The sequence below is a fragment of the Ornithorhynchus anatinus genome, chromosome 4 (genome assembly GCF_004115215.2).
Source record: "Ornithorhynchus anatinus isolate Pmale09 chromosome 4, mOrnAna1.pri.v4, whole genome shotgun sequence".
Lineage (NCBI taxonomy): Eukaryota > Metazoa > Chordata > Mammalia > Monotremata > Ornithorhynchidae > Ornithorhynchus > Ornithorhynchus anatinus.
In genome coordinates this window covers 127,655,166-127,681,892 of record NC_041731.1, presented here as the reverse complement: position 1 = coordinate 127,681,892, position 26,727 = coordinate 127,655,166, and the positions used below count along the sequence as shown (strand labels likewise).

General features: G+C 46.6%; 1 protein-coding gene across 2 annotated transcripts in view; it reads left to right on the top strand.

Moving 5' to 3' along the window:
* CRMP1 (collapsin response mediator protein 1) overlaps positions 1-26,727 on the top strand; it is a 101,704-nt gene that overhangs the window by 41,138 nt on the left and 33,839 nt on the right. For both annotated transcript variants that reach the window (XM_029063968.1, XM_029063969.1), the window contains exons 3-7: positions 5,659-5,843; positions 16,209-16,373; positions 19,786-19,847; positions 20,498-20,578; positions 24,046-24,114. In XM_029063968.1, coding sequence (XP_028919801.1) covers positions 5,659-5,843; positions 16,209-16,373; positions 19,786-19,847; positions 20,498-20,578; positions 24,046-24,114 — 562 coding nt within the window. The remainder of the gene's footprint in view (positions 1-5,658; positions 5,844-16,208; positions 16,374-19,785; positions 19,848-20,497; positions 20,579-24,045; positions 24,115-26,727) is intronic.

Below are 26,727 nucleotides of genomic sequence, written 5' to 3'. Positions count from 1 at the left end.
AAGGGCAAAGGCTGATGCAGAAAGGAATGGGAGTGGAGAAAACAAGGGTTCTCGAGGAGTGGGGAAACATGGACCCAACGTTTTTGTTGATAAATGATCCATGCAGCAGAGTGAAGTATGGACTGGAGTTAGGGAGAGACAGGAGGCTGGGAGGTCAGCGAGGAGGCTGATGCAGTAATCAAGGCAGGATAGTGCTTGAATTAACATGGTAGCTGTTTCGATGGAGAGGAGAGAGCAGATTTTAGCTATGTTCTGAAGGCTGAATTGACAGGATTTAGCGACAGATTGAATATGTGGGTTGAATGAGAGAGAGGACTTGAGGATAACGCCAAGGTTACAGGCTTGTGAGACGGGAAGGATGGTGGTGCTGTTTCCAGGGACGAGAAAAGGTTTGAGTGGGAAGATAAGGAGTTCCATTTTGGACATGTTAAGTTTGAGGTGTCGGTGGGACATCCGAGTGGAGTCTATCTAGAGTATGGATGGAGAGGGGAGAGGCTAGAGGCAAGGAGGCTGATGCAGTAGTCAAGGTGGGATATCCCGGGATCTTGGCCCGGCCTGGGTGACAGTTTTTGGGGCGGCGAAGATGTGGAGGATGGAACCGACTGAATGAGGGGCTTGAAAGGGGAGAAGAATCGAAGGAAATGCCTAGATTACCGAGGATCATGGTGACGTTGTCAATTGTCAAGGGAAAGTTGTGTGGGGGAGAGGATTTCATTCATTCATTCAATCGTATTCATTCATTCATTCGGTCATTCATTCATTCATTCAATGTATTTATCGAGTGCATACTGTGTACAGTAAGACACCAGTCCTCGCCAACATCCTTAATAGTTACAGATGAACCCAGTCACTGAACTAAGCGCTGGGGTAGAGGCAAGCTAATCGGTCACTCTTGGGAGGAAGAGTTGAAATCTTTCACCTGTAGCTCAGATGAGGAAACTGGAATGGAAGCTTGTTTTCTATCAATCAACAGCTTGCCTTTTGCAGCCATTCGAATAATAATAATGATAGTAATAATAATAGTAGTAGTTTTAGTTAACTTACTAACTGTACTTTCCAAGTGCTTAGTACAGTGCTCTGAACACAGTAAGTGCTCAATAAATACAATTGAATGAGTACACCAAGCACTGTAAGCTCATGGTCAAGGAACGTGTCTGTTCTACTGTTATATTGTACTCTCCCAAGAGCTTAGTAGTGTTCTGCACAGAGTAAGTGCCCAATAAATATGATTGAAGGAATGAAGGAATGAATGCTCTGCACACAACAGTTGCTCAATAAATACGATGGACTGACTGACTGTAGTAAGTACTGGCATAGATGCAAAACAATGGAGTTAGCCACAGGCCCTGTCCCACATGAGGCTCACGGACTAAGTGGGCCAGAGAACAGTATTGAATCGCCATTTTACAGATGAGGAAGCTGAGGCCCAGAGAAGTGACTTGCCCAAGAACCAGAGCAAACAAGTGGCAGAGCTGCGATCAGAACCCAGATCCTCTGACTCCCAGGTCTGTGCTCTTTCCACTTGGCCACATTGTTTCTCTCCACTAGACTTTGTCGCTGCTTTCTGTGGGTCCATGATCTTTTGGGCCATGTGTCTCTGAGGGAAGTTAAGATCTCATTAAGGGCTTGTAATCTTGTGGCCTTTTTTTAAACATGGTATTTATTAAGCGCTTACTATGTGCCATGCACTGTGCTAAGCAGTGGGATAGGTAGAAGCAAATCGGGCTGGGCGCAGTCCCTGTCCCACGTGGGGCTCACAGTCTCAATCCCATTTCACAGATGAGGTAACTGAGGCACAGAGAAGTAAAGTGACTTGCCCAAAGTCACACAGCAGTCAAGTGGCAGAGGTGGAATTAAAACCCATGACCTTCGGACTCCCAGGCCCGGGTTCTATCCACAAAGCCATGCTGCTTCCCGAGGAAGTCATGCGGCTTCTCAAGGAATAAGGATACATCTAAGGGATGGGGCTTGGATCTGGAAATCAGTCACACTCTTCTTAACGCCGAAGTTTAGTTTCCAGCAGTTCACCCAACTTCTGATTTCTTCTGATGACCTGCGGTGGGGAAGTGGTGTGGTCTAATGGAAAGAGCAGGAGATGGGGAATCTAGAGACCTGGATTTTATTCTCAGCTCCACTGCTCTTCTGCTATCTGACATTGGGAAGGTTACTCAATTCCTCTGGGCCTCCATTTTCTCATCTGTAATATAAGGATAAAATACCCATTTTCCCTCCTTCTCAGGCTATGACCCCCATGAAGGACCAGGACAGTGACCAATCTAATTTTCTTGTAATTACTCCAGTGTTTAGCATGGTGCTTAGAAAAATAATATTAATAATAACAACAACAATAATAATAACAGGTACCAAATCTGCTATATTGTACTTTCCCAAGTGCTTAATACAATAGCCTGTACACAGTAAGCATTCAGTAAATACCATTGACGGGTTGACTGATAATATTTGTTAGATGTTACACATGTGTCAAACACTGTTCTAAGCACTAGGTTTAATCAGGCCAGACACAGTCCCTGTCCTATATGGGGCTCGCAGTCTAATTAGGAGGAAGATCAGGTATTGGATGTCCATTTTACAGAGGAGGTAATGGAGAAGTGAAGTGACATGCCCAGGGTCATACAGCAGACAAGTAACAGAACCGGGATTAGACTCCACATCCTCTGACACCTAGGCCTGTGCTCTTTCCACTAGGACTTGCCTCTTCTCTTGACGTGAAATAAGTGCTTGACAGATATCACTATTATCATTCATTTTAATGGGAATTACTGCCTAATGGGCCTGGAGGAAATTGTGGCTTCGATCTGTGGTTAATTTGCCCTTATTTTGTATTTTTTTTAACTCTAAGCTTAATTGCAAGAATTGATTCAGAACTGCAGTTGGAAGTGTTAGTGGGTGCAATTTACTGAAGGGTTGTATGTGTTCCTAGGGGAACTGTAAGAACGCATTATTAGAAATTAATATCAAAAGGCAGGATGAGGAAACCACATCCCCAGGGAGCGTTCAGTGTTTTTTTAAAATTCTATCTCCTATAATGGCACTGAACTGCCATAAATCAGTCATTATTTATATTTATTAGGTAACTATTCAGGGCACGGTACTAAGAGCATACAGCATGGCACAGTAGATAGAGCACGGGCCTGGGAATCAGAAGGTCATGGGTTCTAATCCCAGCTCTGCCACATGTCTGCTGGGTGACTTTGGGCAAGCCACTACACCTCTCTGAAGCTCAGTTCATTCATTCATTCATTCATTCATTCAATCGTATTCATTGTGCACTTACTGTGTACAGAGCACTGTACTAAGCACTCGGAAAGTACAATACAACAATAGAGACAATCCCTGCCCACAACAGGCTTACAGCCTAGAGGTGGAGGGAGACAGACATCAAGACAAGTAAATGGGCATCAATATAAATAAATGGAATTATAGATATATACGTATTTTCAGTTACCTCTTCTGTAATATGGGGATTGAGACTATTAGCCCCATGTGGGATAGGGACTGTGTCCAACTCAATTTGCTTGTAACAATAATAATAATAATAATTATGGTACTTGTTATGTGCTTACTATGTGCCATGGGTGGATACAAGCAAATTGAGTTGGACAAAATCCAGTGGAGTGCCTGGCACATAGTAAGTGCTTAACAAATACCAAAATAATAATAATAATTAGTAGAATAGTAGTCTAATAGAATTAGTAGACACAGTTCCTGCACACAAGGAACTTTCAGTTCACATACCAAATAACTATTTGTTGTTGTAATAATAATAATAACAACTGTGGTATTTGTTAAGCGCTTACTATGTGCCAGGTATTGTACTAAGTGTGCTGTACTATAGGGTACTGTGCTGAGGTGGATACCAGCAAATCGGGTTGGACACAGTCCCTGTCCCACTTTGGGCTCACAGTCTCACAATCCCATTTTACAGATGGGGTAACTGAGGCCCAGAGAAGTGAAATGACTTACCCAAGGTCACACAGCAGACAAGTACTGGAGGTGGGATTAGAACCCAGATCCTTCTGAATCCCAGTCCCGTGCTCTATCCACTGGGCCACACTGCTTCTCAAGTTACAAGTTAGGTTGGGCACAATCCACATCCCATATGGGGCTCACAGTTTCAATCCCCCTATTGCCCGATGAGATACTTGAAGCAGAAAGAAGTGACTTGTCTAAGGTTGCCCAGAAGACAAGTGGCAGAGCCGGGATTAGAACCTAGGTCCTTCTGACTCCCAGGCCTGGGCTCTCTCCACTAGACCACACTGCTTCTCACCTGCCTTTAAGCAGCAGATCAATGATCCTCTCCCAAAGGTTAGGTTTTAGAATCTGTGGCCACGTACCCTATACTGTCTGAGAGGAGAAGCCCTGATAATTCCCTTCTAGACCCGTAAAATCCCCATGGGCAGGGAACGTGTCTACCAATGGAGAGCAGTATGGCCTCGTGGAAAGAGAACGGGCTGGGAATCAGAGGACCGGAGTTCTAAACCGGGCTCCACCACTTGCCTGCTCTGTGATCTTGGGCAACTCACTTAACTTCTCTGTGCCTTAGTTACCTTATTTGTAAAATGGGGATTAAGACCGCGAGCCCTGTGTAGGTCATGGAATGTATCCAATCTGATTATCTTGCATATATCCCAGCACTTACTACAGTACCTGGCACATGGTAAGTGCTAAACAGAATGTGTCTCTTTGTTGTTGTATTGTACTCTCCCAAGTGCTTAGTACGGTGCTTTGCACACAGTAAGCAGTCAATAAATACAATTGAATGAATGAAATACCATAAAAAACTCTGTCGCTCTGCCCAGATGCTAAGTACAATACTCCGCACCCAGAAAATATTCAATAAATCCCATCGATTGATTGATGATTGACATATTCAAAATAAGGGAAGCAGACTCCTTTAACTCTCACGAGAAGAGGCTGGTTGGTTGAATATTTTATACCTTTGAGAGATAATAATAATTTGGAATTATTATTATGGTACTTGTTAAGCAATTACCAAGTGCTGTTTTAAGCACTGGGTAGATACAAATTAATCATGTTAGACAGAGTCCCTGTCCCTCATGAAGTTTTCATTCTTAATCCCATTTTCCAGATGAGGTAATAACAATAATAATGATAATAATAATGATGATGGTATCTGTTAAGCACTTATGTTCCAAGCACTGTTCTAAGCACTGGGGTAGATACAAGTTGTCAAGTTGTCCCACATGGGGCTCACGGTCTTAATCCCCATTTTCCAGATGAGGTAATCATGAAGGGATTGTCTCTATCTATCGCCGAATTGTACTTTCCAGGTGCTTAGTGCAGTGCTGTGCACACAGTAAGAGCTCAATAAATATGATTGAACGATTGAATAATAGTAATGATGGTATTTGCCAAGCGCTTACTATATGCCAAGCACTGTTCTAAGCTCTGGGGTAGATACAAGGTAATGAGGTTTTCCCACGTGGGGCTCACCGCCTTAATCCCCATTTCCTAGATGAGGTCACTGAGGCCCAGAGAAGTGAAGTGACTTGCCCAAAGTCACACAGCTGACCTGTGGCAGAGCAGGGATTAGAACCCAGGCCTTCTGACTCCCAAGCCTGTGCTCTACCCCCTGGGCCGCGCTGCTTCTCAAGCAATCTGTGTTCTGCTGTTTAGACAAATAGGCGAGAATCTAATCGTTCCGGGCGGAGTGAAGACAATCGAAGCCAACGGCCGGATGGTCATTCCGGGGGGGATCGACGTCAACACCTACCTCCAGAAGCCCTCCCAGGGCGTGATGACCATCGACGATTTCTACCAGGGCACCAAAGCAGCCCTGGCTGGAGGCACAACCATGATCAGTAAGTATTGCTACTTCCCCTTCACTGCTCAAGCTGCCAAATGGGTTTGTTTTGAGTTGTTTTTATTTCGAACTATTTGCCAAACGCTTACTACCTACCAGACACTATGCTGAGCGCTGAGGTTGACACAGATCAATCAGGTTGGATGCAGTCTGTGTCCCCCATGGGGCTCACAGACCTAATCCCCATTTTCCAGATGAGGAAACAGAGGCACAGTGGATAGAGCCCTGGCCTGGAATCACAAAGCCCGTCAAAGGGCAGGGACTGTCTCTATCTGTTGCCGATTTGTACATTCCAAGCACTTAGTACAGTGCTCTGCACATAGTAAGCGCTCAATAAATACTATTGAATGAATGAATGAACAAGGTTGTGAGTTCTAATCCCGGCTCTGCCACCTGTCTGCTGTGTGACCTCGGGCAAGTCGCTTCACTTCTCTGGTCTCAGTTCCCTCATCTGTAAAATGGGGATTAATAATAATAGTAATGATGGCATGTGTTAAGCGCTTACTATGTGTCAAGCATTGTTCTAAGCAATGGGGGGGAGACAGGGTAATCAGGTTGTCCCACGTGGGGCTCACAGTCTTAGTCGCCATTTTACAGATGAGGGAACTGAGGTGCAGAGAAGTGAAGTGACTTGCCCAAAGTCACACGGCTAACAAATGGCAGAACGAGGATTTGAATCCACACCTTCTGACTCTCAAGCCACTGCTCTTTCCGCTAAGCCATGCTACTTCTCATATTAAGATTCAGACTGTGCTTTCTTTGTGGAACAGGGACAGTGTCCAACCTGATTTGCTTCTATCTCCCCCAGTGCTTAGTACAGTGCCTGACACATAGTAAGCTCTTAACAAATACCACAATTATTATTTTTATTATTACTACTGCTCTCCGTATCCCAGTGGGAACTCAGCTGGCAATCATTCATTCATTCAATCATGTTTATTGAACGCTTACTGTGTGCAAAGCACTGTACTAATTGCTTGGGAGAGTTCAATACAACAATAAATAAACATATTCCCTATCCACAGTGAGCTTACATTTTGTCAGGGAGCAGGGGGGTGGGTCGGAGGAAAGAAGCTGAAGAGTTAAACAGAAACTCCTTACTGTCAATCTGCTTGCCCCCTTCTACCTTACCTCCCTGATTTCCTTCTACCGACCAATCGTATTTTATCAATCAATCATATTTATTGAGCATTCACTGCGTCAGTCATTCGTATTTAATGATAATAATTTAATAATTTTGGTATTAAGCGCTTACTATGTGCCAAGCACTGTTCTAAGCACTGGGTAGATACAAGGTAAACAGGTTGTCCCGCGTGGGGCTTACAGTTTTTTTGAACTCTGTGTGCAGAGCACTGTACTAAGCACTTGGTAGAGTACAATATAACGGAAAACAGACACATCCCCTGCCCACCACAAGCTTACAGTCAAGAAGGGGAGACAGACTATGTACAGAGCACTGTGCTAAGCTTACACTTGGGAGAGTAAAATATAAAAATATAAAAATATATGTATATTTTAAATATAAAATATAACTTGAGAGTTGGTGGAGAGGTTCCCTGCCCGCAGTGAGCTTACTACTTCATCCCAGCCCGTTCGTGTCGCTCCTCTAATGCCAACCTTCTCAATGTTCCTCGATCTCATCTAGCTCATTGCCAACCTCTTGCCCACATCCTGCCTCTCGCTAGAATACGTTCCTTTGACGTACTCGACGGACGATCCCTCTCCCCTCCTTCGAAGGCTTAGGGGCTGTGTCCAAGCTGACTACCTTGTATCAACCCCAGAGCTTGGAACAGTGTTTGGCACATAGTAAGCACTTAACAAGTACCATAATTATTATTTTTATCCCCCCCTCTAGAGTCTACCAACTCTTATCTAGTACTCAATCAAACATTTAGTACTCTACTTCTTCTCTTGCACACTTCCATGTTTCACCCCCCCTCATCCCCACAGCACTTATGTCCATATCCGTAATTTCTTTATTTCTATTACTGCCTATCTCCCCCTCTAGATTGAAAGCTCCCTGTGGGCAGGGAACGTGTCAACCAACTCTGTTATGTTGTACTCTCCCAAGCACCTAATACAGTGCTCTGCTCACAGTTAGCGCCCAATAAATACGATGGATTAATCGGAGACACTCTTCCAGAACCTATAGAAGAACGAGGTGTGGTGATAAAGCCATGTTCTGGAAGGGGGTTTAATGCAAAGCTTTTACACGCTCCAATTTGTTAATTATCCTTAGCTGAAATCTCGTTTTTTTGTCTTTGTATATACGTATGCAGAAAGAAGGCAGAGGTCCTTCCCCTGTCGATCAATCAATCATATTTACTGTGTGCTTACTGTGTGTAGAGCACTGTACGACTGCGATCTAACAGAGTTGGTAGACGTGTTCCCTGTCCACGATGAGCTTACTAGAGTTACTCATTTCTTATCTCTGGAGTTACTGTCTCCTTGTGGAGAGCAATCTACTTTCCTTTTTCTGTTAAAATGGTTGAGCTGTAGGAGTGTTTTCTGAACACTCTTAGGCTTCGGTCCTCTAATGTAACCTCCTCACTCTGCCTCCATCTCACCTATCTTGCTGCCTGGAACGCCCTCCCTCCTCAAATGCTCCAGACAATGACTCTCCCTCCCTTCGAAGCCTTATTGAAGGCCCATCTCCTCCAAGAGGCCTTCCCTGACTAAGCATCCATCTGCTTCTCCCACTCCCTTCTGTGTCACTCTGACTTGCGCCCTTTATTCTTCCCCCTCTCCCAGCCCCACACAGCACTTACATCCATATCTTTCATTTATTTATTTGTATCAGTGTCTGTATCCCCCGGTTCTAGCCTGTAAGTTCATTGTGGGCAGGGAATGTGTCTGTTTATTGTTCTATTGTACTCTCCCAAATGTTTAGTTTAGTGCTCTGCACAAGTAAGTGCTCAATAAATACGATTGAATGAATGAATGAATGAACTATTCCAACCTGCTTAAGTTGGAATAAAAGTATAAGGGAAGTATAAAGGAGTTTCCCACCAAAACCTAGACTGCGGGCATCTGCTGCACAGATTGCTTGCTTTGGCTCAATAATAATAATAATAATAATAATAACAATGATAGTATTTGTCAAGCGCTTACTATGTGATAAGCACTGTTCTAAGCCCTGGGGTAGATACAAACTAGACTGTGAGCCCGTTGTTAGGTAGGGATTGTCTCTATTTGTTGCTGAATTGTACTTTCCAAGCGCTTAGTACAGTGCTCTGCACAGATTTAAGTGCTTAGTACATATGAATGAATGAATGAATGAATGAATGAATGAATGAATGAATGAGCAGGTTGGACACAGTCCCTGTCCCACATGGGGCTCACAGTTTTAATCCCCATTTTACAGATGAGATAACTGAGGCCCAGTGAAGTTAAGCGACTTGCCCAAAGTCACACAGAAGACAAGTGGTGGAACTGGGATTAGAACTCAGATCCTTCTGAGTCACTCTCACTCTCAGAAAGTGGGGGGAAAGGGCTAACCTCCCTCCTCTTTGTTTTAAAGGAACAAGCATATTTCTTAGTCTAAAGTCAATCAAATAAATCAAGTCCTTAGTACAATGTTCTGCACATAGTAAGTGCTTAATAAATACTACTGATTGAGTGATCAAGTTGCAACCAATTTGCTGAAGCAACAATGCCCAGTTTCAACTTCATTAATTGTGATCTTGATGTTGCTATCACTATCTGTTGGAAGAGGGCTGGCACTGAAAAACATTTCCTTTTCCTGCTTTGCGTAAGTCAAGAGGAGAGTAATGGGGCTAATTATTCTCCTGTTAAATGTAATTACTTTTAGAAAAGAGGTTTCCAAATAGGTGATTTTCACGTTTGCACATATGTTGATTCACAGTGTGGTAGAGCTGCCGCTCCAAATTAATCCCTCTGAATGAAAAGCGCTGGGGAGAGTTGGGATTTCAAGAAGAATAGAATTTGCTTTGGGTTGTGACACAGTGGGGGTTTGAAAACGTGAATTCAGAGCAGTCAATTACACAAATTCTAAACCTACTTTCTCTTTTTAAGAGGTCCCTTATTTGTGATTTGATTTCTCAATGACAGAATATTGAGGAAAAAAATTTCTTTGACATTATTGGAAATCCACTGAGCTGGATTCTCCTAGCTTTGGAAGGGAGGGTAAATCGACATGATTATAGGGGAGTTGAGAAGCGAGGGATTATTATCATTATTATTCTTATGAATAATAAGAATAATAATACGAAGAAGAATGATGATAATAGTATTTAAGTGCTTACAATGTGTAAAACACTGTTCTAATTGCTGGGGTAGATCCGAGTTAATCAGGCGGGACCCAGTCCCTGTTCCACGTGAGGCTCACAGTCCAAATAGGAGGGAGGACAGGTATTGAATACCCGTTTCACAGAGAGGAAACTGAGGTGTAGAGAAGAAACGTGACTTGCCCAGGTTCATACAGCAGGCAAATGGCGGAGCTGCGATTAGAACCCAGGTCCTCTGCCTCCCAGGCCCATGCCCTTCTCACTAGGCCACACTATTTCCAACTGTGGTGCTCAATGGTGATGGTGGATTAATACCTATGGCCTTTGAAACCCCTTGGGTCTGAGTTGACAGAACGTTTGCAATTCCGCTCTAATTCTTCATTCATTCAATAGTATTTATTGAGCGCATGCTATGTGCAGAGCACTGTACTAAGTGCTTGGAATGTACAAATCGGTAACAGATAGGGACAGTCCCTGCCCTTTGACAGGCTTACAGTCTAATACGGTAGGCTGAATTAAAGCTGAATTGCATTAGAGATGAGCATTGATTGACTGTGTATTAAAGGGAAAAGGGATGCTGAATCAGTCATATTTATTGAGCACTTACCTTGCTCAGAGCACTGTACTAAGAGCTTGGGAGAGTACAGTCAGGAGAGTTGATAGGCATATTTCCTGTCCACAAGCAGCTTACAGTGTAGAGGGAGCCAAATTTCCCACCAAGACTGAATGACTGACCCTCTTTGATAGAAATTCCCACATTACTTTCCACCAAGTGACAATATGCTCACCTTTGCAATTTTAATGTATAAAATAGATCAATCCATCAAAGGTGTTCACTGAGCACTTACTTGGATCAGAGCACTGTACTAAGCTCTTAGGGGAGTATTATACAATTATACAATACAATAGTAAGCACCATCCCTGCCCTCAAGGAGCTAACAATCTAGTGGAGGAGGCAGATATTAAAATGATTAAATGATATTGAAATAAATTACCAAAGAGGAAGCTGCATAAATGGACATAAATGCTGGGGGGCTGAGGGCAAGGGGGAGTAAGGGCTCAGGGGTACATTCCCAAGTGTCAGGAAAGAGAGGGTGAATAGGGTGAGGAAATTCCAGAAATCGAGGAAGTGTCCCTTGGAGGAAATACGATTTTAGTAAGGGCTTTTGAGATGGGGAGAGCCGGGCGTGAAGGACGAGGGAGTTTCAGGCTGAAGGAAAGACGTGAGCAAGAGACCCACAGTCAGAGAGATGAGAGTGAGCGTAGTGAATAGATTGCTTGGGAGAAGCAAAGCGTGTGTGCCAGGCTGGAGCAGAGATAAATGGGTGAAGAGGAACAGTGTAGCCTCGTGGTTAGAGCCCGGGCCTGGGAGTAAGAGGTTCTAATCCCCGCTCTGCCATTTGTCTGCTGTGTGACCTTGGAAAAGTCACTTCACTCCTCCGTGCCTCTGTTACCTCATTTGTAAAATGGGCATTGAGACCGTGAGCCCCATGTGGGGTAGGGACTGTGTCCAATCTGATTAGCATGTATCTATCCCAGTGCTTAAGAACACTTAACAAATACTCTTAACTAATACCTCAGTTATCATTATTATTGTTCATTTGTATATATTTTTTGTATTTTGTATATTTTTTTATATTTTGTTAATGAGGTGTGCATACCCTTGATTCTATTTATTGTGATTATGTTGTCTTGTTTTTGTCTGTCTCCCCCGATTAATAATGTTGGTATTTGTTAAGCGCTTACTATGTGCAGAGCACAGTTCTAAGCGCTGGGGTAGACACAAGGGAATCAGGTTGTCCCACATGGGGCTCACAGTTTTAATCCCCATTTTACAGATGAGGTAGCTGAGGCACAGAGAAGTTAAGTGACTTGCCCACAGTCACACAGCCGACAAGTGGCGGAGCTGGGATTCGAACCCATGACCTCTGACTCCAAAGCCCGTGCTCTTCCCACTGAGCCACGATGCTTCTGAGCCCATCCTTGGGCAGGAATGGTCTCTATCTGTTGCCGAATTGTCCATTCCAAGCGCTTAGTAAAGTGCTCTGCACATAGTAAGCGCTCAATAAATACTATTATTATGGGTGGGCTTTGGAGAGTTTTGAGGAGTGCATGCACAGAACTATTTTTTAGAAAGATAATCAGGGTATCAGGGTGAAAGACAGGAGGGGGCCGAGGCTGGAGGAAAGGAGGACGAGGCAGGTGCAGTAGTTAAGGCGGAATATGAGAAGTGCTTGTGGTAACAGTTTGTGTGGAGAAGGAATGGATTCTAGAAACGTTGCCAAGGTAGAACTGATAGGATTTGGAGGCAGAGTGAATCTGCGGGTTGAATGAATGAGATGAGTCGGGGATACTGCCGAGGTCACGGGCTTGGGGGAGAGGAACGATGGTAATGTTGTATACAATGATGGGAAAGTTGGGGAGAGAGGGAGGATTTGGCTGGAAAGACGAGGAGCTGCGTTTTGGGCATGTTAGGTTTGAGGTGTCAGGAGGACATCCAAGTAGACATGTAGGCCTTGTACTGAAGGAAGGAGGAAATGTGGAACTGCAGAAAAGGAGAGGGGTTGGGGTTGGAGATGCGAAGCAGCGTGGCTCAGTGGAAAGAGCACGGGCTTTGGAGTCAGAGGTCATGGGTTCAAATCCCAGCTCTGCCACTTGTCAGCTGTGTGACTGTGGGCAAGTCACTTAACTTCTCTGTGCCTCCGTTACCTCATCTGTAAAATGGGGATTGAGACTGTTAGCCCCACGTGGGACAACCTGATTCCCCTGTGTCTACCCTAGCGCTTAGAACAGTGCTCTGCACATAGTAAGCGCTTAACAAATACCAACATTATTAATCATCCGTGTAGTGATGGTAATAATAATGATGGTATTTGTTAAGCGCTTACTATGTGCCAGGGACTGTTCTGAGCAGTGGAGTAAATGCAGGGTTATAAGGTTGTCCCACGTGAGGCTCAAGGTCTTAAACCCCATTTTACAGATGAGGTTACTGAGGCCCAGAAGGGAAGTGGCTTGCCCAAAGTCACACAGCTGACAAGTGGCGGAGCCGGAATTAGAACCCAGGTCCTCTGACTCCTAAGCCTGTGCTCTTTCCACTAAGCCACACTGCTTCTCTATGGTAGTTGAAGCCATGGGAATGAATATGTTCTTCAAGGGTGGAAAATAATAATTCTAGTATTTAAGCACTTACTATGTGCCAGGCACTGTACTAAGCGCTGGGGTGAATACAAGCAAATCAGGTCGGACACAGTCCCTGTCCCACATGGGGCTCACAGTCTCAATCCCCATTTTACAGATGAGGTAACTGAGGCTCAGAGAAGTGAAGTGACTAGCCCAAGGTCACACAGCAAACAAGTGGCAGAGCCAGGATTAGAACCCCCAACTTTCTGACTCCCAGGTCTTTGTTTTATATGCTATGCCATGAGGCTTCTCTATAATAATAAAATAGAGAAAATAGAAGGAGGCCCAGAGCAATGAGCACCTGTGTGGTCTAGTGTATAAAGAAAAGCATGGGTCTGGCAGACTGAAGATCTGGGTTCCAATTCTGCTCTGCCACTTGCCTCCTGTGTGACCCTGGGTGAGTCACTTCCCTTTTCTGTGGCTGAGTAACCTCATTTTCAATCGTTTCCTGCCCCAGATTAGATTGTGATCCCCAGGTGGGCCAGTGACTATGTCAAATCTGATCAGCCCTTAGAATACTGCCTGCACATAGTAAGCACGAAATAAATACCACAATTATTACTATTATTATTATTAAACTTCTTATGGGCAAGGATTGCAACCCTCAAATCTACTGTATTGTACTCTCCCAAGTGCTTAGTACAGAGCTCCGTGCATGCAGAAAGCGCTCAATAAATGAATAATGATAATAAAAATAAAAATGGTATTGAAGTGCTTACTATTCATTCATTTTTATTCGATAGTATTTATTGAGCGCTTATTATGTGCAGATCACTGCACTAAGCTCTTGGAGTGGACAATTCTGCAACAGACAGAGATAATCCCTGCCCAATGATGGCTCACAGTCTAAGTGGGGGAGACAGACGGCAGAGCAAAACAGAACAAAACATAAACAAGACACCATCATCGAAATAAATAGAATTGGGGATGTACAGCTCATTAACAAAATGAATAGGGTAATAAATAATATATACCAATGAGCACAGTGCTGAGGGGAGGGGAAGGAGGAAGAGCATAAAGGGGAGGGGAAGGGGAGCAGAGGGAAAGGGGGGACTCGGTCTGGGAAGGCCTCCTGGAGGAGGTGAGCTCTCAGTAGGGCTTTGAAGAGGGGAAGAGAGTTAGTATGGTGGAGATGAGGAGGGAGGGCGTTCCGGGACAGCGGGAGGACGTGGCCCGGGGGTCGACGGCTGGAGAGGCGAGACCGAGGGACGGCGAGGAGGTGGGCGGCAGAGGAACGGAGTGTGCGGGGTGGGCAGGAGAAAGAGAGAAGGGAGGAGAGGTAGGAGGGGGCAAGGGGATGGACAGCCTCGAAGCCCAGAGTGAGAAGTTTTTATTTCGTGCGGAGGTTGATAGGCAACCATTGGAGGTTTTTAAGGAGGGGAATGACAGGCCCAGAGCGTTTCTGCAGGAAGATGAGCCGGGCAGCGGAGTGAAGAATAGACCGGAGCGGGGAGAGACAGGAGGGAGGGAGATCAGAGAGGAGGCTGACAGTAATCCAGTCGGGATATTAGGAGAGTTAACTATGTGCCAAGCACCGTTCTAAGCACTGGGGTAGATACAAGGTAATCAGGTTGTCCCACGTGGGGCTCACAGTATTCATCCCCATTTTACAGAAGAGGTAACTGAGGCACGGAGAAGTTAAGTGACTTACCCGAAGTGACACAGCTAATAAGTGGTGGAACCAGGATTAGAACCCATGACCTCTGACTCCCAAGCCCGTGCTCTTTCCACTAAGCCAAGCTGCTTCATGGTGCCCTAGTGGATTAGAGCACAGGCCTGGGGGTCAGAATGATCTGGGTTCTAATTGCCAGCTCTGCCACTTGTCTGCTATGTGACCTTGGGCAAGTCACTTCACATCCTGAACCTCCGTTCCCTCATCTGTAAAATGGGAATTAAAACTGTGAGACCCATAGGGGACAGGGACTGTGTCCAACCTGATGACCTTGTATCTACCCTAGCACTTAGAACAGTGCCTGGCACATAGTAAGCGCTTGGCAAGTACCTTTAAAAAATAAGAAGGCTGTTGGTTATTCAGAAAGAGAGAACTGAGCTGTTGCTAACCTCACTGTGGCTCCGTCTTGCCTTTCTTACCGCCAACACCGGCCCACATCCTGTCTCAGGCCTGGAACGCCCTCCCTCTTCAAATCCAACAGACATTTCCTCTCCCCCACTTCAAAGCCTTTTTGAAGGCCCATCTCCTCCAGGAGGCCTTCCCTGACTAACCTCTCCTTTCCTCTTTTCCCTCTCCCTTCTGCATCGCTCTGCCTTGCTCCCCTTGCTCTTCCCCCCATCCCAGTCTCACAGCACTCATGTTCATATAGCTTGTATCCACCCCAGCTCAGCCTGTCAGCTCATCGTGGGAGGGGAATTTATCTGTTATAGTGCTCTGTTTTACTCTCCCAAGTTCTTAGTCCCGTGCTCTGCACACAGTAATCGCTCAATAAGTACCCTTGACTGACTGACGCCTACCGAGCCCTTAAGTGCCACCGTTAGTACTAATAATAATAATTAATCATTGTTGTATTTATTAAGGAATTACTATATGCCAGGCACTGTACTAAGCACTGGGGTAGATGTAAGCAAATCGGGTCAGACACAGTCCCTCTCCCATTTGGGGCTCACAGTCTCAATCTCCATTTTCCAGATGAGGGAACTGAGGCCCAGAGTAGTAAAATGACTTACCCAAGGTCACACAGCAGACAGGTGGCGGGGGCAGGATTAGAACCCATGACCTTCTAACTCCCAAGTCCGTGCTCTTTCCACTACCCCCTGCCATTATTGTTTTTATCATCATTATTCTTATTACTGTAGTACAGTGCTCTGCACACAATAAGCATATGAATGAAGGAAGAAGGAAAGGAATGATTATTTTTATTATCTAGTGAGCATTGAACCAAAGGCCCGGGTCTAAAGAGGCGTGCGATCCTCTCTTGCAGTCGATCACGTCTTTCCGGAACCTGGCTCCAGCTTGCTGGCCTGCTTTGAGAAGTGGCGCGAGGCGGCCGACAACAAGTCCTGCTGCGATTACTCCCTCCACGTGGACATCACCCAGTGGTACGACGGGATCCGCGAGGAACTGGACGTGTTGGTCCAGGATAAAGGTCAGTCCAGTCATTCACTCATTCACTCAATCGCATTTATTGAGCACTTACTGTGTGCAGAGCACTGTACTAAGCACTTGGAATGTACAATTCGGCCACAGATAGAAACAATCCCTGCCCAACGAAGGGCTCACAGTCTAGTAGGGGGATACAGACGACAAAACCAAACAAGTAGTTAAGCATTAAGATAAATTAGAATCATAGATATATATACATCATTTAAAAAATAGAGTAATAAATAATATATACAAATATACACAAGTGCTGTGGGGAGGGAAAGAGGGTAGAGCAGAGGGAGGGAGTCGGGGCAATAGGGAGAGGTCGAGGGGCAGAGGGAAAGGGAGGGCTCCTGGAGGAGGTGAGCTCTCAGTAGGGCTTTGAAGAGGGGAAGAGAGTTGGTTTGGCGGATGTGAGGAGAGAGGGCATTCCGGGACAGCGGGAGGACGTGGGCCGGGGTCGACGACGGGATAGGCGAGAACGGGGGACGGTGAGGAGGTGAGCGGCAGCAGAGGAGAGAAGCGTGCGGGCTGGGATGGAGAAGGAGAGAAGGGAGTTGAGGTAGGAGGGGGCAAGGTGATGGACAGCTTTGAAGCCAGTGTGGATGACCCGCCCCGCTCCCTTCTAGAATGATCAATGTTAATTGGGCGTTTGTTAAGCGCTTACTATGTGCCAGGCACCGTACTAAGCGCTGGGTTGGATAGAAGCAAATCGGGTTAGGCACAGTCCCTGTCCCATGTGGGGCTCATGGCCTTAATCCCCATTTGACAGATGAGTTAACTGAGGCACAGAGGAGTGAAGTGATTTACCCAAGTTCACACAGCAGACAAATGGTGGGGCTAGGATTAGAACCCACATCCTTCTGACGCTCAGTCCTGTGCTCTCACCCTCCAGGCCATGCTGCTTCCTAACCTTATTGTCTTCAACCGTAAGGATGATTATTATTACTAATTCTACTATGCACTTAAGAACACACAAAGCATGGCATAGTGGAGAAGAGGCCGGGCCTGGGAGTCAGGAGGTCATGGGTTCTAATCCTGACCCCGCTATATTTGTCCGCTGTGTGACCTCGGGCAAGTCACTTCCCTTCTCTGGGCCTCAGTTTCCTCACCCGTAAAATGCGGATTAGTTCTATGATCCACGTGGACCGTGTCCAACCTATCTTGTATCTAAGTCAGTGCTTACTACAGTGCCTGACACATAGTAGGCACTTAACAGATACCGTAAATTTTTGGTTTTTTAAAAGCTGATCTGGCTTGTGGAACTCTGAGATGGTTGCAGTGGCTTGGAACCAAGGACTGTTCTGCCTTCTCTCCTCCCCTCATCGAGGTCCACTTGAACCATGCTATTTTTTTCTCATGATGTTTTTCATGGTTCAGTGTAAAATTGTCTTCATTTTCTCTATTACATCCTTGCTGTTCTAGGCATCTCACCCAAGGTCACTCAGCAGACAAGTGGTGGAGCTGGGATTAGAACCCAGGTCCTTCTGCCTTCCAGGCCCAGAATCTAACCACTAGGCCACGCTGCTTTCCTCTCACTCTGTTGGGTGGGGCCACGGACATGTCCTAGACACCATGGACTCCAGGAGCTCGGTTGGCTTAGAGGGTCTGGGCCTCCCAGTTTTTTTCGTGGTATTTGTTAAGTGCTTCCTACATGCCAGGCACTGTACTGAGCTCTGGGGTAGACACAAGCAAGTCAGGCTGGACACAGTCTCTGTAATGATGTTGGTATTTTGTTAAGCGCTTATTATGTGCAGAGCACTGTTCTAAGCGCTGGGGGAGATACAGGGTCATCAGGTCGTCCCACGGGAGGCTCACAGTTAATCCCCATTTTACAGATGAGGTCACTGAGGCCCAGAGAAGTGAAGTGACTTGCCCACAGTCACACAGCTGACAAGTGGCAGAGCCGGGATTCAAACTCACGACCTCTGACTCCCAAGCCCAGGCTCTTTCCACTAAGCCACGCTGCCCCACAAGGGGCTCCCAGAATTAATCCCCATTTTACAGATGAGGTAACTGAGGCAAAAGAAGTGACTTGCCCAAGGTCACATCGCAGACAAGTGGCAGAGCTGGGATTAGAACCCAAGTCCTCCTGACGCCCAGGCCCGGACTCTGTCCACTTGGACATGCTGGTCATTGATTTCCATCGATCCTCTGCTCCTGCTGAGGGAGGGCTTCCCTTCTGAGGTCATTGGTGACCTCGGAGAGAGAGAGAACCACCTCAGGGGGCTGGAGGGGCCAAAAACTGGATTACAGAGGGGCAAGGAGGAGGTTGGGGGACAGATAGGTGTCTAACAAATACTTGTGGCTTAACAGATATCACAATTATTATTATCATTATTATTACAACTCACTCGAGGAGTTTGGACATAAAGGGGGCAATAGCCAGATGGTACCATGGGGTCAAGAGAATCAACCAGGGGTATTTATTGAGCACTGACTATGTGCTAAGCACTTGGGAGAGTACAGTACAACAGAATTGGCAGACACGTTCCCTGCCCACAAAGAGTTTACAGTCTAGAGGGGGAGACCAAGGTTTCTGTGGGCTAGGCATGTATGAAGGCACCATCAGCATGGCCTAGGGGCAAGAGCACAGGCTGATGAGTCAGAGGTTGTGGGTTCTAATCCCACCTCTGCCACTTGTCTGCTGGGTGGCCTTGTCTTGTCTGCGCCTCAGTTACCTCATCTCTAAAATGGGGATTAAGACTGGGAGCCCCACATGGGACAACCTCATTACCTTGTATTACCCCAGTGCTTAGAACGGTGCTCGGCACATAATAAGCGCTTAACAAATACCATGATCATTATTATTAAAATGATTATTACCCCAGCGCCTAGTACAGTGCTTGGCACGTAGTATGCGCTTAACACCTATTAGCATTATTACCGGTATGATTATTATTACGAGAGAATGGAGGAAGAGAGCAGCCATTTCCACTCACTGTCCGCAATAAAGCTCGTCCTTTAGTTTGTAGCTTATAGCTTGTCAGGGAAGGTCTCTTGGAGGAGATGCGCCTTCGATAAAGCTTTGAAGCGAGTGATCATCTGCTCATGGCCAATATTTCAAGCCACTTGGGAATGACACCAGCCATCTCGGACCTAATAATTATGGTATTTATTAAGTGCTTACAATGTGTCAAGCACTGTACTATACGCTGGGGTAGATACTCCATTTTACAGAGGAGGTGGCTGAAGGCCCAGAGAAGTGAAGTTACTTGCCCCCCGGTCACACAGCAGATAAATGGTGGAGGCGGCATTAGAACCCAGATCCTTCTGACTCCCAGGCTGGGGCTCTATCCACTGGAAATGTCGCCACACAAGTAGCGTCCTTTTTCAACCGCTTCCAGTAACATCACAGAAAAGACATTTTCCCATCAATTTATCCTGCAATTCTCTTGTGTTTTGTCCTGGAACAGGTGTTAATTCTTTCCAGGTCTACATGGCATATAAGGATCTGTACCAAATGTCTGACAGCCAGGTATTTATCCACCAGTTTGTCAATTAATCAATTCGTCGATGGTCTTTTTTGAGGGTTCACTGTATGCTGAGCACTGTACTAATAGCTTGGAAGAGTACAGTCGGATACTCACATGTTCCTCTCCCAGGATGAAATGTAACTGGGTTAGGGATCCTTTTTCCACACTGAGTTTACGAGTTTTGGTAATTGCTATCCTTGAATGACTTGTAGAGGAAAAAGGACAACCCTTAGAACAAATGGATGTGCGTCTTCCTTGTATCAGGAAGTCAGACCCCTTTAGCATGGGATATTTATGGGAATTAAAATCTCCACTTTTCTGGAAAAAGCAGAACGTGGAACGAATAATGAATTATCTAAAAGCGGGCTTCACATCTATCTGTGCTGACGCTTACTCTGTCGATGAGAAAGTGTGGTCCTTTGATTCTTTCGCTCAAACAGTGGAATTTACTGAGCACTTACTTTGTGTCCGGCACTGTACCGAGTGCTCGTTCTAAGGAACGGTCAGTGTTCCATCTTTATCTGAACCAAACGATGGCTTCCAGCGAAATGAAAGGTAGCCCCGTGCATGAAAAAAAAATCCACAGCCAGATATGAAAGGAGCGATGTGCTATTTTTATCTTGGATTCATTCCTCCTCTGTTCTTCTCACAGCTATATGAAGCCTTCACATATCTAAAGAGTCTGGGAGCAGTTATCCTGGTCCATGCTGAAAATGGAGATTTAATAGCTCAGGTGAGTGGCCCTCATGGCTTCACCCCCATTTCCTGGAGAATTTATGCCGACAGATGGAGATGAAAGCTTGTTGCTTTGTAGCCCAAGGAACCCCTACAACAGTTGGATGTTCAGAGTTCAAAGTTATTCAGTCAATTGTCTTTATGGAGTGCTTGCTGTGTGCAGTGCACTTTACTAAGTGCGTGGGAGAGGACAATGCAACAATAAAGAGATACATTCCCTGCCCACAATGGATTTACAGTCGAGAGGAGGAGGCAGACATTAATAGAAATAAATACATGACAGATATGAACATAAGTGGTGTGGGGCTGGGAGGGGGGATGAATGAAGGGAGCAAGTCGGGGGAATGAATAAACGGAGCAAGTCAGGGTGACACAGAAGGGACAGGCTCAAACCAGCCTTGTCAAAACGTGTGGGTCGGGGAGGAAAAATAGGGAATAAATCTTGTTGAAAGAAGGCTACACCTGTGGTTGCTATTTTGGGAATCGGTTGCGGTGACAAAGCGGTAACCTTCATTTTCATTGTTGAGTCTGTATTCTAGTTCATGAGCGACGCTTGTTCTCCCTCTCGCTAATAACCAGCCCCTTCCGTCTGCCTCCCCTTCCTGGGCTTTCATCCAACTGACCGGTTTTTACCGGTGCCAGCATCTCTAAATAGAGGCTAGGATTTTCTGTTGTATGCTGTTTGCATTTTTAATTATCGAGTATTGCCCGATTGTCTCCTTTCTACTGTGGGTAACTTGAAGGCCTGGAAGATGAAGTGTTATTTTTGTTATAGTAGAAATAGCCAATTTATTATGATAATCATGGTATTTGTTAGACGCTCCCTTTGTGCCAAGCACAGTGCTAAGCAGCAGGATAGAGTCAGTATAGAGAAGTGGCGTGGCTTAGTGGAAAGAGCACGGGATTGCGAGTCAGAGGTTGTGGGTTCTAATCCCGGTTCCCCCGCTCGCCAGCTGTGTGACTTTGGGCAAGTCACTTAACTTCTCTGTGCCTCAGGTACCTCATCTGTAAAATGGGGATTAAGACTGAGCAGGGGGATTGCAATCTAAGCTATGCCGGGGTCTGTTTGGATTCCAGTTATCTGGAGGACTGGAATTTAGCAATGAGGAATGTTGGATCCCAGCTGAAAACTGGGAGTAATTGGTGAGGACAACCCACCATCAAGAATGATCCTCATCGTGGTATTTGTTAAACGCTTACTTTGTGCCAAGCACTGTTCTAAGCCCTGGGGTAGATGCAAGGTAATCAGGTCAGGCACAGTCCCTGGCCCACATGGGACGCACAGTCTTCATCCCATTTTACAGATGAGGTCACTGAGATACAGAAAAGTGAAGTGACTTGCCCAAGGTCACACAGCGGACGTGTGGTGGACGGCCCGTGCTCTTCCCACTAGGCTGAGCATGGTTCTCTGTGAAAAAGCTTCTTATGGAAAGAGAGCCCAGGAAGCAGAGAGAATTCAGTGCCAGGACTTATGGACTTTAAGTACAACCATCAAATGCTGCTATTTACTGAGCGTTTACTGTGTGCCGAGCACAGTACTAGGCATTTGTAGGAAGTGAGAGACAGTGTAATGAGAGACTGCCTTTTCGTGTGTCCAGTCTGGCTGGGACTTGAGGTCTCCCATTGGCCACTTCGGTCATAAACTTCCTCATGGGGTGAAATTCAGCATCAGTGGAGTCTTCGAATATGAAGGGCAGCTATAAAGAAGGAAAACAGCGAGGCTTGAGGGCTAAAGTGGCTAAGAGCATAAATTAATGCCCATCGTCCAGCTGTGAAATGGTCATGACTCCCAGAGGAGAAGCTTAGAAGTCTCCTGACATTTTATTTCTTTTTGTAATGGTATTTCTTCATTCATTCATTCAATGAATGCAGGGCACTGTACTAAGCACTTGGGAAGTACAATTCAGCAACAAGTAGAGACAATCCCTGCCCACAATGGGGTCACAGTCTAGAAGGAGCAAGACAGACATCAAAACAAGTGCTTACTCCGTGCCAGGCACTGTACTAGCAGCGAGAAGCAGTGTGGCTCAGTGGAAAGAGCACGGGCTTTGGAGTCAGGGCTCATCCCAGCTCTGCCACTTGTCGGCTGTGTGACTGTGGGCAAGTCACTTAACTTCTCTGTGCCTCAGTTCCCTCATCTGTAAAATGGGGATTAAGACTGTGAGCCCCATGTGGGACAACCTGATTCCCCTATGTCTACCCCAGCGCTTAGAACAGTGCTCGGCACATAGTAAGCGCTTAATAAATACCAACATTACTAAGGTCTGGGGTTGAAACGGCGTGGCCTAGTGGAGAGGGCCCGGGCCTGGGAGTCAGACGGACCTGGATTCTAGTCCCAGCTCTTCTCCTTGCCTGCTGTGTGAACTTGGGCAAATCGCTTCACTTCTCTGGGCCTCAGTTCCCTCGCTGTAAAATGGGGATTGAGATCGTGAGCCCCACCTGGTTCAAGAACTGTGTCCAATCTGATTAGTTCGTATCTACCCCAGTGTTTAGTACAGTGCCTGGTACATGTAAGTGATTAACAAATACTGTTAAAAAAAAAAAGCTAATCAGTTTGAACAGAGTCGGGGCTCACACCCTTAATCTCCAGTTTAGAGATGAGGTAACTGAGGCATAGAGAAGTGAAGTGACTTGTCCGAGGTCACATACAGCAGACGAGTGGTGGAGCCGGGATTAGAACTCAGCCCTTCTGATTGTCAGGCCCTTACTCTAGCCACCAGGCCACGCCACTTCTGCTACTCTTTAGCACTTATTAAAGTGTTTGACTCAGAGTTAGTGCTTAACAAATACAATTATGAGACCCCAGGCCCTCTGACTTGAAGGCTGTGGTCTTTGTACTAGGCCACACAGAGTCTTGGAGAACATTTCCTCTTCCAAAGTCTGATCTCAAGCATGGGGATTTGGGGACATTCAGTCCGGTTTACGGGAGCCAGTAATCTTCAGAAAATACTCGCCTCATGACTGGTGGTTGGCTCTTTAGGGGTCTGGTGGTCGCTAAGAAGATGTGCCAGGTGTGGGAAAATGCGGACAATCTCTTTCAGCCCAATGGCCTCCTCAGCAACAAGCTCAGTACTGACCTCCCCTCCCCTCAATTTGCCTCCAATTTTCCTCTTTCATTTTCTGGTAGGAGTTACACGACATCCTTATTGCGATTCCTTCAGGTCGCCTCACCCTCAAAATTCAATCGTCTGTCAATTCGATCGGTATTTATCGAGCGCTTGCTGTGTGCAGAGCACTGTACTAAGCACTTGGGAGAGGACAATAGAACAATAAACAGACACATTCTCCAAATAGGAGTGGCTAAAGAGACACAGGCCCCGGAAAGGGGATTTGGCTTTGCTTTATCGACGTACGGTTCCAAGGCTCGCGGACTGGGGAAAACGACCGACATTGAGGCCGTTCTTTCCCACTTGAAACCGTCGCCGGGGTGAGAGAGGTAAGAGTCGATCGTCTTTTCTTTTTCAGGAACAGAAGCGGATCTTAGAGATGGGCATCACAGGCCCCGAGGGCCACGCTCTGAGCAGACCGGAAGAGGTAACAGGATGTCACTTTGCTCACATTGAGACCCGAACCGTTCGCGTTTTCCGTGTTCTCCTGTGATTCAGCATCTAGGCCAAACGCTCCGGACACAAATCCCTCAGAAGCCCCCCGGGATTTCTTTCTCGCTCCTTCCAATTGCTTCCAGAGTTCCCCTCATCTCCACATTCTGCATCTCATTTCCATATCTGTCCATTCTTTTTTGTTTATGGTATTTGTGAAGTGCTAAATGCCAGGCAATGTACTAAGTGCTGGGGTAGATACAAGATTAGCTGGACACAGTCCATGTCCACATGGGGCTCATAGTCTTAATCCCCGTTTTATAGATGAGGAAACTGAGGCATAGAAATGTGAACTGACTTGCCCAAGGTAGCACAGCAGATAGTTGGAGGGATTAGAGAAGCAGCGTGGTTCAGTGGAAAGAGCCCGGGCTTGGGAGTCAGAGGTCATGGGTTCGAATTCTGGCTCTGCCACTTGTCAGCTGTGTGACTGTGGACAAGTCACTTAACTTCTCTGTGCCTCAGTTCCCTCATCTGTAAAATGGGGATTAACTGTGAGCCTCATGTGGGACAACCTGATTACCCTGTATCTACCCCAGTGCTTAGAACAGTGTACGGCACATAGTAAGCGCTTAACAAATACCAACATTATTATTATTAGAACCCACATCCTTTTGACTCCCCATTTGCTCCATGCTGCTTCCCTTCTTTCTCCAGAAACTTTCTTCTGTGATCTCCTGAGTATAGACAAAGGCTGGATTCATCTCTCCTATGAATTTAATTCACCTTCAATCAATAGTAATAATAATAATAATAATGGTATTTGTTAAGCGCTTACTATGTGCAAAGCACTGTTCTAAGCTCAGGGGAAGATACAAGGTGATCAGGTTGTCCCACGTGGGGCACACAGTTTTAATCCCCATTTTACAGATGAGGGAACTGAGGCCCAGAGAAGTTAAGTGACCTGCCCAAAGTCACACAGCTGACAAGTGGCGGTGTCGGGATTAGAACCCATGCCCTCTGACTCCCAAGCCTGTGCTCTTTCCACTGAGCCATGCTGCTTCTCTACGTACTGAGTACCTGCTAGGGGCAAAGCCCTGTACTGAGCACTCCTCCCGTGTCAAATTTCCACCGCTTCACATCCGGCAGATACTGCTCTCACCATCTTCAGTGTCCTTCTATAATCACCTCACCTCCAGGAAGCCTTCCCTGACTAATCTCCTCCTCCCCTCCCATCCTTTAACTGTCGGAGTTCCTCAAGGGTCAGTTCTCGGCCCTCTTCTGTTCTCCATTTACACTCACTCCCTCGGTGAACTCATCCGCTCTCACGGCTTTGACTACCATCTCTACGCAGATGACACGCAGATCTACATCTCCGCCCCTGTCCTCTCCCCCTCCCTTCGGGCTCGCATCTCCTCCCGCCTCCGGGACGTCTCCACCTGGATGTCGGCCCGCCACCTAAAACTCAACATGAGCGAGACTGAGCTCCTCATCTTCCCTCCCAAGCCCGGTCCGCTCCCAGACTTCTCCATCACCTTGGATGGCACGACCATCCTTCCCGTCCCGCAGGCCCGCAATCTCGGTGTCATCCTTGACTCGTCCCTCTCGTTCACCCCACGCATCCTATCCGTTACCGAGACCTGCCGGTTTCACCTCTACAATATCGCCAAGATCCGCCCTTTCCTCTCCACCCAAACGGCCACCTTACTGTTACAGGCTCTCGTTCTATCCCGGCTAGACTACTTTGTCAGCCTTCTCTCTGACCTCCCTTCCTCCTCTCTCGCCCCGCTCCGGTCTATCCTTCACTCGGCTGCCCGGCTCATCTTCCTGCAGAGACGATCTGGGCCTGTCACTCCCCTTCTTAAACAACTCCAGTGGTTGCCTATCGACCTCCGCTCCAAACAAAAACTCCTCACTCTAGGCTTCGAGGCTCTCCGTCACCTCGCCCCTTCCTACCTCTCCTCCCTTCTCTCTTTCTACCGCCCACCCCGCACGCTCCGCTCCTCCGCCGCCCACCTCCTCGCCGTCCCTCGGTCTCGCCCATCCCGCCGTCGACCCCCGGGTCACGTCCTCCCGCGGTCCCGGAACGCCCTCCCTCCTCACCTCCGCCAAACTGATTCTCTTTCCCTCTTCAAAACCTTACTTAAAAATCACCTCCTCCGAGAGGCCTTCCCAGACTGAGCTCCTCGTCCCCCTCTACTCCCTCTGCCATCCCCCCTTTACCTCTCCACAGCTAAAGCCTCATTTTCCCCTTTCCCTCTGCTCCTCCACCTCTCCCTTCCCATCCCCACAGCACCGTACTCGTCCGCTCAACTGTATATATTTTCGTTACCCTATTTATTTTGTTAATGAATTGTACATCGCCTCGATTCTATTTAGTCGCCATCGGTTTTTACGAGATGTTCTTCCCCTCGACGCTGTTTAGTGCCATCGTTCTCGTCCGTCCGTCTCCCCCGATTAGACCGTAAGCCCGTCAAACGGCAGGGACCGTCTCTATCTGTTGCCGACTTGTTCATCCCAAGCGCTTAGTACAGTGCTCTGCACATAGTAAGCGCTCAATAAATACTATTGAATGAATGAATAATCTCCCATTCCTCCCACCCTTGTGTCC